Below are 14,506 nucleotides of genomic sequence, written 5' to 3'. Positions count from 1 at the left end.
AAACTTTGGGAAATTAGAATGATTGAAGGGCCTTACACATGCGTCATGCCCACCATTTCACAAGATCACAATAAGATGAATTCCAAACTCGATCATAGGCAAAAATATCCTTACAATGGTTGAAGAAAATGAGCAACTAATCATTCCAACATTCATCGCATTCATTAGACAAGAATTCGACTACACCATAACATATCGAAAAACATGGCTAGCAAAACAATAGGCCTTAAGAAGGTATATGATAGTTGGGAAGAGTCATATAACATACTTCCCAAATGTCTACAAGCATTGCAACTAATCGTTCTTGGAACAATTGTCAAAATTCAACCAAAACCTGCACTAGACGAGTCAAACCAACCAATTCCAAACAAGGTTATATTCCATTTACTTTTTTTGGTCATTCAAGGCATGCATTGATGCGTTTGCATTCTTTAAACCCATGGTGCAAATTGATGGAACATGACTTTATGGACGATACAAAGGGACACTATTAATTTCAATTGCATAGGATGGGACAAACAATATATTTCCATTAGCATTTGCCATTGACAAGGGTGAGACAACAGATGGTTGACACTTTTTTTTGGCAAAACTTGAGAACACACGTCACACCATAACATGGTATATGCCTAATCTCTGATGGGCACGAGTCAATCAAAAGTGCATGCAGACACCTAGAAAGTGGGTGGACAACAGACAACTCATCGCATGTGTTCTGCATTTGACACATTGGGAAAAATTACAAAAAAACAATTTAAAAGTGAGCACAAAAGAAAAAACATCTTGAGTATGGGTAAGATATTTTTTAAAATTTTAATTCACATTATTTTATTATTTAAAATATAACTGACAATCAGATTTACATTTTTTTAAACAATAGGGTATGCAATGACCCAACCAGAGTTTTTTCGTTACTACTAGTTGTTACAAGAAGACAACCCACACGACACTGCTTGGCTTGATCAAATTCCAAGGGAACAGTGGACTTTGGCATGGGATGATGGAAAGCGGTGTGGACACATGACCACTAATTTGGTAGAGTCACTTAACTCAGTTCTAAAAAAATGAGAAATTTTCCAATCATTGCCTTGGTGAAAGCCATGTATGAGAAGTTGAACAAATATTTCATTGATCGTGGGACTCAAGTTAATGCAATGATTACCTCCAGATAAGTTTACACACTCATTGCGGTAGAGACACATGACCACTAATTTGGCAAAGTCACTGAACTCGGTCCTAAAAAAAATGAGAAATTTTCCAATCACTACCTTGGTCAAAGCCAAGTATGAGAAGTTAAACAAATATTTTGTCGACCGTGGAACTCAAGCTGATGCAATGATTGCCTCCGGACAAGTTTACACACTCATTGCGGCCACGTTCATCAATGAAGAAGAAACTAGGTCTAACACTCATTTTGTTCGACAATTTGACCGCCAAAGATTTGAGTTTCAAGTTGAGGAAAAAGTGAACTCGAGAGAGAAGCACCACATGAGAAAATTCACTGAGGCTGAATCAAAGAACATGTGATTGTAGGAAGCCTTAAAAGTTACACATGTCATTGCTGCATGTAAGCACATCAATATACATTACTTGTAATATGTACATCCAATGTACACATTGGACTACTGTTAAGTGTGTACAGAGTCCTGTTAACAGGCATGTGTTATCACGGTTATTGGTAATCATATGAACGATCATAATTATTTGTCAATCCAACCATGAGGAAAAATAAAAAAGGTCAACCAAAATCAATTAAAATATAAACTAATATGGATGAGAGAGAAAGAGGTTAACCAAAACGTTGCTTAATTTGGGGTTTTAGTCAAGCAATTTATTTTTTCCTTTTTTTGTTTACTATTTATGTTATCAATGTATTTAATTTCACTATATATAAATTAAAAAAAAAATTCTTCAACATGAGTGTTTTTAACTATTTTTGAATTAATTTTTTTTATTTATATTATTTTTTTCTTTTAAAAAAATTTAATTTTTTCTTAAAAATAAAAAATTACATGTTGAGAATTCGGGTTGGGAGACCTGAATTCTCAACGTAAATTTGCAAATATTTTAAGAATCACCATGTAAATTCAGGTCTCTCCAACTTAAATCTATACAATAAATAATAACGTTGTATATATGTGTTAATAAATGGGGGTATGTATGTATGTATTTAATTGTTTTTTTATGTATGTTTAAACCCCAACTTGTTTGACTTTTTTATTTAGTCGGTTTGGTCCAACTCATCAATTAGGATAGGTGGCTTGCCACTTGCATGTTGGTTGTTGGCGCCCGCGGGAAATGATTAATTATAATCATAAAATACTAAATAATTAGTTTCTTTAAAGATCTAGATGTGAATATTCTTTCTTGAAGATTAATTTGGAATCACTCACGATATAAAACAAATGTTGCATATACAATCATTAATACTGTATAACAGTATTTTTTATGTTTATCTTTGGTATGCATCATTAATTACATTACATATCATAATAATAAAGACAAACACAAAAATAATAATATTGTACAAACTATTTTATAAATTAACTGATAATTCATTAGTTTAAGTTAATTCAATCCTTTTAAATAAGATTTTATATTTAAATTTTATAAATAAAAAATATAATTAAAAAAATCTTATTAAAAGTGATTAAGAAATTGTATAATAAAAAATTAAATGTCATATTAATAACACAATAATAAAAAGAAATCTGTTTTATAAATTATTGTAAAAAAAAAAAAAGTGTAACCCGAATCATAAAAGTGAAACAAAATAAAACGGATAGACATATAACATATCCATTGTCGTGACTCATGACTCAAGTCATAGCATGCCCCACCACATCAATACCATCAATCCAGAACTCAAGTCCTGGCGTACAACTACCATGAAATGAAGTGCCTTCACCATCAACACCAATTCTCAATCTTATGAAGAACAACAAAATAGAGGGTAATTTTCCACCTTCTTCGCTACAAACCATACCATAAGGGCCCCCTTTCAACGCATGCTTTCCCTCCCAAATTCTTCACCTTTCTCCCCTCTTTCCCTTCATTTTTCTATTTTCTTACATGTTGTTGCATCCGTGCCAAAAGGGGTTTGTTCCTGCACAATTAAATTCAACCCCTTAGGCTATAAAAAAAAAAGATTTTTCATTTTCATTTCTTTGGAAGGTTTCAATAATAAGAAGCCCTTGATTCTAGAAGAAAAACATGCCTCCCATGTCCACGATTCCAATTCACAGACCTGAATTTTGTACCTTATTCTTCAATGGGTCTCCAAGCCCTTATAAATGCCCCAGAATTACTGCCTCATGGATCATGTGAGTTTCAATTTTCATTTTCATTTCTTTGGGAACTTTTTTTTTTTTTTTGGTTAGGTGGTTTTTCTTAGCTTGTTTCTGTTCTATTTTTGACATGAACAGGGCCATGGATTCGAAATTTTCTTCAACCATCAAGAATAATAGTGATAATGATTATAATCTGAAGAAGAAGAAGGATGAAGAACTCTCTGTGCAGATTTCAACCCCACCCATTTCCAAAGTTGAAACTTTAAACTCCAATGACCTCCAATTTGATCGATTGCAGCCATCGGATCAAGAATTGGGTCGAGTCAAAAGGTTTGAGTTTGGGCAATTTGTCGCACGAGAAACTGTGCTTGATGAAGAGTATTGGGTATGCTATGATAAATTGTTGGATAAAGAAAAAGAAAGAAAAAAAAAATGAAGTGTGTGTATTATCATGTACTATAATTTATGATGCTGGCATCTTTTTTTCTTGTATTTATTTATTTGTTTTTTTTTTAAAATTTTGTGGTAGACAGCAGCATGGTTAAGGGCAGAAAGTCACTGGGAGGATCGACCATTCGAAAGGTATAAAATGACACATATTCATAGATATCTTTTGGTAGTGATAAACAAGGAAATGTGAGGAATGAATGTGAAACAATTTATTGCTTTCATTGTGGTTCAGCTTTTACTTAATAGCATGGTGTATTATGTAAACACGTATAGCAGATTACATTTGAATTCAGAGGGGACAATTAATCAGATCAAGAGGTATTATGTCAAAAATTGATTGAGCAGGGTGCGTGAGTTATTGAAAAACTTCCTGTCACTGTCTTCGATTCCCGCTGATAAAAAAGAGATAGGGGACAATTAATCAGATCAAGAGGTATTATGTCAATAATTGATTAAATGATTGCAGTAGATTACAGGAAGAGGTCTATATAACCTGCTAACGGTGGGTCTAAATCATTTGCTTTGGTTCACAATAGATGATGAGTGCAACTGATTCTCCTTATGTTTTGTCCAGATATGTTGATAACTACAAAAGGAAATTTGCGGAGCAGGTAGGAGTTGATGTAGTTGCTGTGTGTGTGTGTGCACTGTATAAACAGTGTTGTTCATGAAAAATCTTAACAAGAATTCCAATTGTGTAGGAATTTAATGCATTAAAAAGGCGGTGCAAGGTGCAAAATGGTGATAGCTGCGCATGCATCATCACGGTAAATTGATCTCATCTTAGATTCTGGTTTACTCGAGAATTTCAGGTTTATAATATATACTTTAAAGCTCTGATTTGATGATTAAAAATGAGAAGGAACCTGGCAAATAGTTTGATAGTTGATTGTCCTTAATGTTTCAACTTATGGTGTTTGGAGTCAAGTTTAACAGGTGAGGAAGGAGCAGAAAAATGCAAAGCACTCAATATTAAAAAGTGTTGTAGGAACCCTTGATTTGAATATCCGATATTTGCTGCAAGGGGAGACTTATCCCGGGGTATTACTATTACACATTCTATCTCATTTGTTGCTTTGTCTTCTATACATTGATGGTGTTGATACATTTTGCAACTCGATCATTTCTGCAGGAACGGGTAAAGGCCCCTCTTTTTTGCAGCATCAACAGAACACCACCAAGCAGATATGGCTACATTGCAAACTTATGCGTTATCAAATCAGCTAGGCGACAGGGAATTGCAAGTAACATGATGTCTTTTGCTATTGAAGCTGCAAAATCTAATGGTAATATGAACAATGAAGTGAGAGTAACTTTTCTTTGTCTGATATAACTTATGAAATAAGAGACTAAAATTTCACATATTCATGAATTCATTTAGCAGGTTTGACACAGGTGTATGTGCATGTAGACAGAAATAATAGGCCTGCACAGATATTGTACCAAAAGATGGGCTTTGAGGTAACATTGTTAGTTCATGTGTATTTCTCATTGTCTATGATGGATTGAATAAACCATCAATTTGATCCTCAAAGTATTACCGTCTCCTAAGTAATCCTTAAAGTCATTCGAGAAATACTAGGAACACTCTTTTGAACACAGTCTATCCTATTGGTTGAAATTTATTGGAAATCACAAATTTTTGTGGGTCTCACATCCTATTTAATTACTCTCTCCTTATTTTGTAGTTTTTAATAAATTTTAACCAATGAGTGAGAGTGTGTTTGAAGGAATGTGTTAGAGAGTGTGTTGTAAGGAATGTGTTAGAGGTGTGTTCCTAGCACTCCTCAAGTCATAAAACTATGTAAGTAACTCCCCAAATATTGAATGTCTATCAGTTTAGTTCCTATGTTGATATATTTACTAATGTTCAGAGATCAATTTGAAGGGCTTTCCAATATTTGGAGAACTATTTGACATAATTTCTTATACTTAAAAGAATTACTTATATAATTTTTTATTTTTAAAAAATTTTTAGGGACCATTTAGGAGAGAGAATCCTTTAAGGATGAAACTAAATTGATGGTTTATTCATAATGTATTATTTCTACTCGTGTTCCTCTTCCTTCTCAGATGGTTGAAATGGCAAACTCCCGGTTGGTAGAAGAAACATACTTACTACGTTTACAGACATAAAATACGAAAGATTACTTACGCTTCAATTGGATAGCTTTGGAACAATTGCGAATTTCAAAATTTGAATACGTTCCTGTAATCTTAGAGGTATAAGCTTTTAGTTTATGTACATGCATGTAGGTGTCCAGGCTTGTACCTATGGTATCAAGTTTCCATTATTTCTCCCTTTTCATTTTCAATGCATGGGTATTTAATTCTGCAGTTTTTTTAGGTGTCCTGTATTCTTCCTGAAATTATATTTAACGGAAAAAATTGTCATCTGAAAAACAAACTCTGATTGTATTGGATTTGAAGAAAGTCAAGTTATTTTTTATTGCAACATTTTTGTCTTTTTTATTTGTCCAAGATTTAATTTCGAGGTCAAATGATCATATTCCTCGATTAAAATGTCTTCTTTTCCTATGATTTACTTAATCTGTGTCAAGCTGTTTCCATTTGACATGGGTCTAACGAGGTACAGAATTCGAACCAACACAATAAGTAACTGTCCGCTTTTCACTAGACCGCTGTTAAATATGAAAACAATACAACTATTTTTAATGTTATACTACTACTAGATTGCAATGCCAATTAATGCCGTACCTAATTATTTAGGTGTCTTCGCTTAGTTGATGAATTTAACCAATATATACTGTAAAATAATTTTATACTGAAATTTTTTAATTAATTTATAAAATCTATTATTAAACTTCCAATTCTAAATTGAGTTTCGTGTTAACAATTGGGAAACATTATGAGCCGGTTAACTGAGAAGAAATTCAACAGCCAAAATCGCTTGTATCATTCTAAAATTAATTAATTAGTATTAGTAATAGTGAATGCCTGATAATCTGAATACGTACAATTACCAAAATTTGATGCTCGGTACACAAAAGACGATAAAATAGCAAGGCTATATATATATATATATATATATATATATATATATATATATATATATATATATATATATCTTTGTACGAAGGCTGAAAATTAGTTGGTACATATACTCTAAATGTTTGTAAAGGAAAAATGTAATATTCACTATTAGTTAAGAAAGATTCCTTTAACAGGCATCACAGAACGGGCAACTCAGAGACGACAATAGTTAAAACCCCTTTCAATTAAAGGCCACGTTTGTAGAAGGCTTTCGTCTGATCTAGGATTACTGGAAATATCTTCGTAGACATAGTTATGCTAAATGCCGCTACAAATTTAGATTCTGATCCTAATTTATACCAAATCTATGGAGACTGATGAATAATTCAAAGCACCTTGATGAGGATATGGCACTTTAACATGTTCCAACACAAGAGACATTTTCAAACCAATTATCTGGATCTATAGGTTTGAGTGGCCATTGAGAAAAGCATATGTTACCTTAAAAAATACATAGCATTTCTTGTATATACTCGGATGAATCATAAAATTATGTAAAGTTTTAAGTCAAAAGATAAGGTGCATGCATATTGAAAATTGAATTTTTATCATTAAGGTTTAGGTGACTTAAATGCAAAGTAAAAGATTGAATTTTACTAGATGAACCTTAGTTGAATAGATACATTAAAAATTGTTTTTATTTCAACTTCCAAGATAACTTATTTATCATAATTGGTAATATTCTTCACTATAAATAGAAAAAAGAATTAGTGGAGAAATACAACACATGAAGAGAGAGAGTGCGTGAGGAGAGAGATTATGAAACAAAGTTAGTTTGTTGAGAGAAAAGTGTCTTTGTGTAAGAGTGTTATCATTTCTTGTAATCATTAAGTGAGATATTCGGGTTTGTAAAGTGATATTATTTGGGGTGAGTTTTAATCTTGTAATCATTTTTGTGACAGTAAAATACCCTTTTGAGATGGTTTGTGAATGTAGACACGATGTGTCAAACCACGTTAAATTCTTATATTTATTATTATTTCTCTACGGTGTATTTCCACGATCTCTTTGATGAATGTAAGTAATCTTATTTGAAGAAATGTTAATTAGCCAACAATAATATTAGAATATTGATTTCCCAACACATTACAATATACACACAACCATAACAAAAATAAACAAAGATAAAAATAAGTGAACTACATATTTTTATACGACCACAAATGTTTTTGAGGTGAGGTTTAATGATAGATATATACCTGACTGCATCCAAAAAAGTTTAAGTGACCTCAGCGCCAAGCAGCTATCCACAATCAAACCCAACGCATTGTCTGTCAAATTTCTGCACGAAGATAAATTTAGAGAATGCAAGTTTTTCGCATGATTTGCAAGTGACAAGGTTGTGAGGTAACCAACCTGGATCAAACACAAGGTACTCGATAAAACAATATACCAAAGAAGACGATGTCTAAGGTGGGAAAGTCGGATAGATGGATATATTAGTTAAATATTCAAAGATCAGGATTGTTTAGTTGTTACTGATTGCTTCAGTTTTTAACATTTAATTTTATTTTGCATATTATTTTTCATATTATTCACCGCCAAACAACATTATTGGGGTTCAACTCCTGTCCACCACGGTCAATAAGGCTAATGAACCAATCCAAAGAAAAAGCAAGAGCCCCACCAGATTTCAAAGCAATGTAAAGCCCAAAACACAACAATTTGTAATACTAATCAGGAGGCAAAAAAACATGGTAGAAGAAACAAAAATCTGTCACCAGAAGATTCGCCGAACGCCAGTGTCGGAAGCCATTTCTTTCTCCGATAGTCACACCCTAGAAGACACTGAAGTTGTTGCCCGGTGCTTCCTCCATTTTGATCTACAGATTTGATTCTCAATCAAATCCAATTTGCACTCAGAAGTTAGAAGAATATTGAGCAAGAAATTAAGGATAGTTTGCTGATACTTCAAGTTTTTTACAAGCTATTGATAAGCTCAAAATAGGTTAGTTAATCTCTTTCCAATCACGGAGCAGCTCTTCCAGCATGCCACAATGTTAAAGTTCTATCGACCCGAGCATGTCTAGCTGTTTATATAGAATATGCGCCCATAGTATATACCCCAGCAAACAAATTGTGATAAAATCATGAGGCCGAAAAACAACGTACCCTCTTAATGTTGTTAAGTGACAATTCTTTTAAGGACCCTCCAGTGGTCTCCACAAATGCAGCAATTGCTTCATCACTACAACAAAATAGTAAGGTAATTTATTCATCAGTTGGAAGATATCATCATGATTATATCCAATAAGCACCATCCAAGCATACCATACATACATGACAATATCATGGAATACTAATTCTCAAATCCAGAATATGATAGGGCACTAGAGATTAATTGATAAAATATATTACTGAACACATGATACATAATACAACAATTTGCTTGTTAATCTCCTATAAAGAGTAATCTCTGTCCACAAACTGCAGGTAACAAATAATCTGTCAGTTGTTTTCAACATATAACTGCTACTAGCAGTTTCCTACTATCGCATGTATCCTTGGGTGGCTTGGCGGGTTTGTGAACCAATGAATCTACCTGGTTTCCATCAGAAAACAAAAGTAATATTGGTATCCAATACTTGTATTCAAGTAGGGAATCATTCATCAAGAGAGAATGAATCCTCTTTGTAAGTTTTTTCATATGACAGGTAATTTATATAGAGATAGCCAGACTCTTAATGCCCTGCCAACAAAATTTTGGGATTCTATTTAGGGTTTGTGTCTATCTCTTTAAATGACCCTACCATGTGGAAATCTTTCATGCATGGATCAATTCCCATTAATTGCTTTGTGCAAAGATCAGATTGATCATAGACGAACAAGCAAGTGCAAGATAGAAAGTGAGGGTAACACAAGTGTCATATGTTAAGGAAAAAACAAAGTAGAGAACAGGAAAAACACCTGAATGGGTTACGGCAAAGTTTCAGTGTATGAAGTGCACAACAACCATTTGTAAGATGTCCTATAGATAAATCTGTTAATTTGTGCAGGTTCATAAGATCAAGCACAGATAATCTTGGACAGTGCTCAACAATGGCTTTGATTGATGCATTAGTCAAGTTTCTGCACAATAGGAAATATAAATCAACAAATTTAAAGGACTAATAACTTTTAAAAATGAAGGAAAATAAGGAAATTGCAATTTCAAAAGAAATAACCAAATTCACAATTAAACCATGTTCAAAGAATGATTAACAATTAGCCAAACACTCATGCACTAAATTGATTAGCCATAAATCCTAACTTGGATTAAATTTTCCTTCAATTGGAAATTTGTTCACCAAACTTTCTAAAATGGAGTTCTCAATGAAAATGCTTCTGTGAAAGTAATCAATCATAGATTAAGGAGACAGTCATACTTACATACAGTCCTTCAAAACAAGCTCTTTCATATTTTGCCCACGAGCAACAATGTAGTTCTTGACAAATTCATCACAAACAATTTGAATACCAGCTACTGACAACACTTCTAAATGTTCAAGCTCAATTAATGCTGGCAAAATTAGTGCAGCATCAATGCCTTGGCAATCATCAAGGTGCAACTCTTTCAGAAGAGATTTTGATGATTCAGCCAAAATATATATACTAGCAGAAGTGAGAAGGGAGCACTGGCTGAGATTTATCGATCTAAGAGCTGGAGCAGAAGAAACAAGTGCGAGCAAACCTCCATCTGAGAGTCAACATGCACCACTGAGGGATAGAGTAGTTAACCTAAATAATGCCTAGGTGACTGTGCCAAAGTAGCAACTATTACATAATCAGGCAAACAGCGCCCACATTGGTCAAGTTGCAGTACCTAAAACACAAACTTGTTATTATAGGATTTTGAAAACAGAAGCTGACAAGAAGCTAATCAAATATTCAAAAAGCAAAACAGTAAATACAAGGGAAAAAATAGCCAGCAAAGCAAGAAAAACACACTGAAAAAAAACAAAACAAGTCAACAAACACCAAAGCTTTTCCCACTAGGTAAATGCCAGTTAAATGTATGAAACAGAACCATAATGTCAGTTTTGCTTAATGTTTGACTTAGTCTCTCTAACTCTAGCAATCGGACTAATCTTCTCCTTAATGGCCTTTTCAACAGCTCTTCTTAACACGTGCTCTTCTTAAAGCATGCTCAAATCACCTTATGCAAGTTTCTACTTTCTACCATCTTTTCTATACATTAGCACCCATCCGAACGTTCTCCTTAATGCTTTTAATCTTAAACCTATCTTGTCCAATATACCCACTCATCTAACACAGCACATGACCAAAATATACAAGTATTGCACACAATGCTAATAAAGATTTTAAAAGGAAAGCAAAAATAATAGAAACTATGCAGTTAAATTCAAAATATAAGCCCTAATCTAGGTTCTCCATGGGAAGAATAATGTTTTACTAGGTGCGAGACACTGTCACCCTCTCTTTTTGCTCTATGTAGTGGTTGCTTAAAATGCTAAAAGCCTAAGCATGATATTTAAATGCAGTAGAAGTAATCAAGGTCACAGGAAGAGGTAGTCATTTCAGCCATTAAATGAAATTCAATATCCAGCAAATATGCTAAATTATATACGCACACATTAAGTACCATGCCTAGGGGGTGTCAACGAAAAAAATAAAATGAACAATAGACAATGCAGTCCAAACAATGAACAAAATGCTGCAAAGCTAAATACCAGATCCTTTTAATCAGAATCACAATCATAAAAAAACCAAAGTAATTATCTCAGTGTATATAACATAAAACCATCCTTAAAATAGAAATATAATGTTATGTTACATAAGCATACATATTCTAATTTATGCAAAAATAGAATTTAATCTTATATATTATATTTTAAAAGATAATATATAAAATTATAAAAATATAATAAATTAAAAAAGAATAAAATTTTAATTCAGAACTATTTTCGTATATAACTGATATAAATATTATATTTTGCATAAAATATTCAAATTGTTATGTTAGTATAGTGGTAAAAACTGTCATTCAATTTAAGGATCATGCTTGGGTGAATTTTGAAATATAAGAAGACTCAAATAGTGAATTAAAAAAATAGGAGGATCGATTTGGTGAAATAGGCAAAATAGGAGAACGGATTTTACAATTAAGTCTTAAAATTATGGATAGAATCATCCACACATAACATAAGTACAACACAAGCCACACATGAGATTGTTAACTCGTTGGCAAGTATACTAATTTATCACAAGTAGTAAAGTTTAAAACGGAAGTCTGAGTGTCTAATCTACGGGAACTTTGTTTGTACTTACGTTGATAAATACCCAATTTGTAAGCAAGAGATAAAGAATTGCAATGGATTAGAAGAAAGAAAGAATTTGAAATTAAAAAAGACAAGAGTAATAAAATAAACAAGATTAATGCAAAAGATAACTTCAAAATTTAAATATGTTGGGGCCTAGCATGCCTAACTATCCTTGATGCAATATTAATGTTTTTCTCTATTAAATGTTTTCCTAATTTCCACTCACATTTACTAAGACACTCAACTTTGATCCCTTACGGTGAAGAGCCTAATTTATCTATTCTTTCTCCCAAATCCCTTTGCAAAGATTGAATAATAAATCGCATTAAGCATGAAGATGTATGCAGAGGCAAAACAAAGTCACTCTATCCCTATAAATGAATTGTTTAGATTTCATTTTCCAGTTCTTTAGAAATTACCATTTCCCAATGTATAATCCCTAAAGCTAATGCATGGGTGATCAAACCATACAATAAAGATGAAGAGCAGAAAAGAAGCAATAGAAATAGAATTTACATTCAATAGATAATAAGAACAGTTACATTACAAGAGTGTTGGCTTGCCAGACTCCCAACAATAGGGCTTAACCTCTAATTGTCATGAGAGACTTTAGACTTTAGAGGATGATGTGGATAGAAGAAGAGGGATGGATAAAGGAAGAGAAGGAGATAATGGACATAGAAAGATGATTTTTCCAATTAGAAATACTCAGACTTAAGATGTATTTATTAGAGAGCTCTGAGTCTCCGGGGTGGTGTCTTTTCCTTCTACTTCCTACTCCTTTTATAGGCCTAAGGTATCTTACTTTTCATGTTGACTTCGCACTTAACTTGGGTTTTCACGCTAAGCGTGCCTTTGGGCTTCGCTGTGGGTTGTCTGTGTGCTAAGCCTAGAGTGCACGCTGAGCAAGCTGTCCAATTCTTCCAACTTTTCTTCAAGGCTTTTTCTTTCAGTTTTTACATTAATTTTCCTTTAAAGTACTTGAAATCTTCTTCTTTTGACTTCTGCTTATCAAAAATTACAAAGATGTTAATTTCTTCATTATTTCATTAAAAACAATATTAAAGTGAAGAAATTGCAATCATTATTAGCTAAAGTTGACTATCAAATTAACTCAAATTCCACAGTTATCAAAGATCCACTTCATAAATCACACAAGTTAGACAATTCACAAAAATGCACATATGCAATGTGATGTTAATTTCTCTTTCCTCATATGCATGTTGTACCAATAAAACATTTGCAAAAGAAGCTCGAAAGGACATGTAGTAACGAACCCACAGGATTCCATTAGTACACTATCATCGAGACGATACTCCCAAAGGACAAAGCATACTTCAACTCATTCATGCCCTGCTCGGTTAAACTCGACCACTTCCCTCAACTTAAAAACAATGCACATTTATGATGCAGGATCACATTGGATGCACATGGTTTCACTTATCAAATCACATGGAGACTCATATCCCATAGGGACTAGGTTGTCTAAAAATTCAAATCTTACTCATGTACCATGGCATCCACATCTCATACACATTACACGTCACTCATTTCAATATACATAAAATCATGTTGATAATCAAAAGAAACAATGTTCTCAAACATAATTCAATCACAATAATCCTTAAGCACACATGGCTAAGTAGTACATTATTCAATCCATCCAAATTCTATATCATTTTCCTATTATAGTAATTATCTATTAACACCTATAGTCTGTATATCATTCCTTAAGTTCTTGGAGTATTACCTCCTTTATTTACTTTTATGTTCCTATGACCTTTGTACGATGTACATGATATTATATTTGGAGTTATACTAACTTAATAAAGTTTATTCCTATCATGTTTGAAAGATAAGACAATTATCTACAACTTTTATGTTTAGCTCAAAAGCTAGTTCAATCATCTACTGTGCCTAAAATTAGGAAGAACATGAACTGATTGCATAAGTCCAAATTACATGAAACCAACATTATTAGTTAGCTAACATATAGGTTTATATTTCTTATAAAGACAAGTCTAGTTTGATCATCTTTTTAACTCATTTTTTCACATTAATATCACGTTTCTAGTTACTCTTTTCACATCTCTTAGTTTCCATATCATTCTCCTAAACTAAGATAAGATAAAATACTTACATCAAAAGCTAAAGAAGAAAATAACTTATAAAGGATAGGAAAACACTCACTTGGAAAGCATAGAGACAAATTCTGACTAACCTTTACTATTTTGATGGTGTTGTCCACCATGACCCCCCAATTCTTACTAAGGCTAAAACATAGTTATGGTTTAAAACATAACCCCATGTTGCCTATATGCCCTAAATTTTGAAACTCTAAAGGGAATATAAAAAATATTAACTATGAGGGGCTTCACATTTAACGCTAAGCCTACTTTAATCTATGGTGCTCCTAAGGTTGGGTCGTCTTCTCTATATATAGGGAAAGAA

The 14,506-nt window shown here is 32.8% G+C and overlaps 1 protein-coding gene and 1 pseudogene across 2 annotated transcripts; one reads left to right on the top strand and one right to left on the bottom strand.

Annotated features, from left to right (window-relative positions):
- The first annotated feature begins 2,793 nt into the window (after window positions 1-2,793).
- On the top strand, window positions 2,794-6,195 carry LOC100795426 (uncharacterized). Of its 2 annotated transcripts, none has more exons than XM_003533735.5 (9): window positions 2,794-3,323; window positions 3,426-3,675; window positions 3,820-3,872; window positions 4,315-4,351; window positions 4,442-4,507; window positions 4,677-4,781; window positions 4,873-5,026; window positions 5,125-5,201; window positions 5,814-6,195. In XM_003533735.5, exons 1-9 carry the CDS (start codon window positions 3,214-3,216, stop codon window positions 5,874-5,876), a joined length of 915 nt encoding a protein of 304 aa, XP_003533783.1. In that variant the 5' UTR covers window positions 2,794-3,213; the 3' UTR covers window positions 5,877-6,195. The 2 variants fall into 2 exon arrangements, with proteins under 2 accessions (XP_003533783.1, XP_014617461.1); XM_014761975.3 differs by having other exon boundaries at window positions 5,122-5,201.
- A 698-nt stretch (window positions 6,196-6,893) lies between these two features.
- Window positions 6,894-11,039, bottom strand: LOC100816399 (dynein regulatory complex subunit 6-like; annotated as a pseudogene).
- Between the last annotated feature and the right edge of the window lie 3,467 nt (window positions 11,040-14,506).

The sequence above is a fragment of the Glycine max genome, chromosome 9, assembly GCF_000004515.6.
Source record: "Glycine max cultivar Williams 82 chromosome 9, Glycine_max_v4.0, whole genome shotgun sequence".
Classification (NCBI taxonomy): Eukaryota; Viridiplantae; Streptophyta; class Magnoliopsida; order Fabales; family Fabaceae; genus Glycine; species Glycine max.
This window is presented reverse-complemented; position numbering and strand designations above follow the sequence as displayed.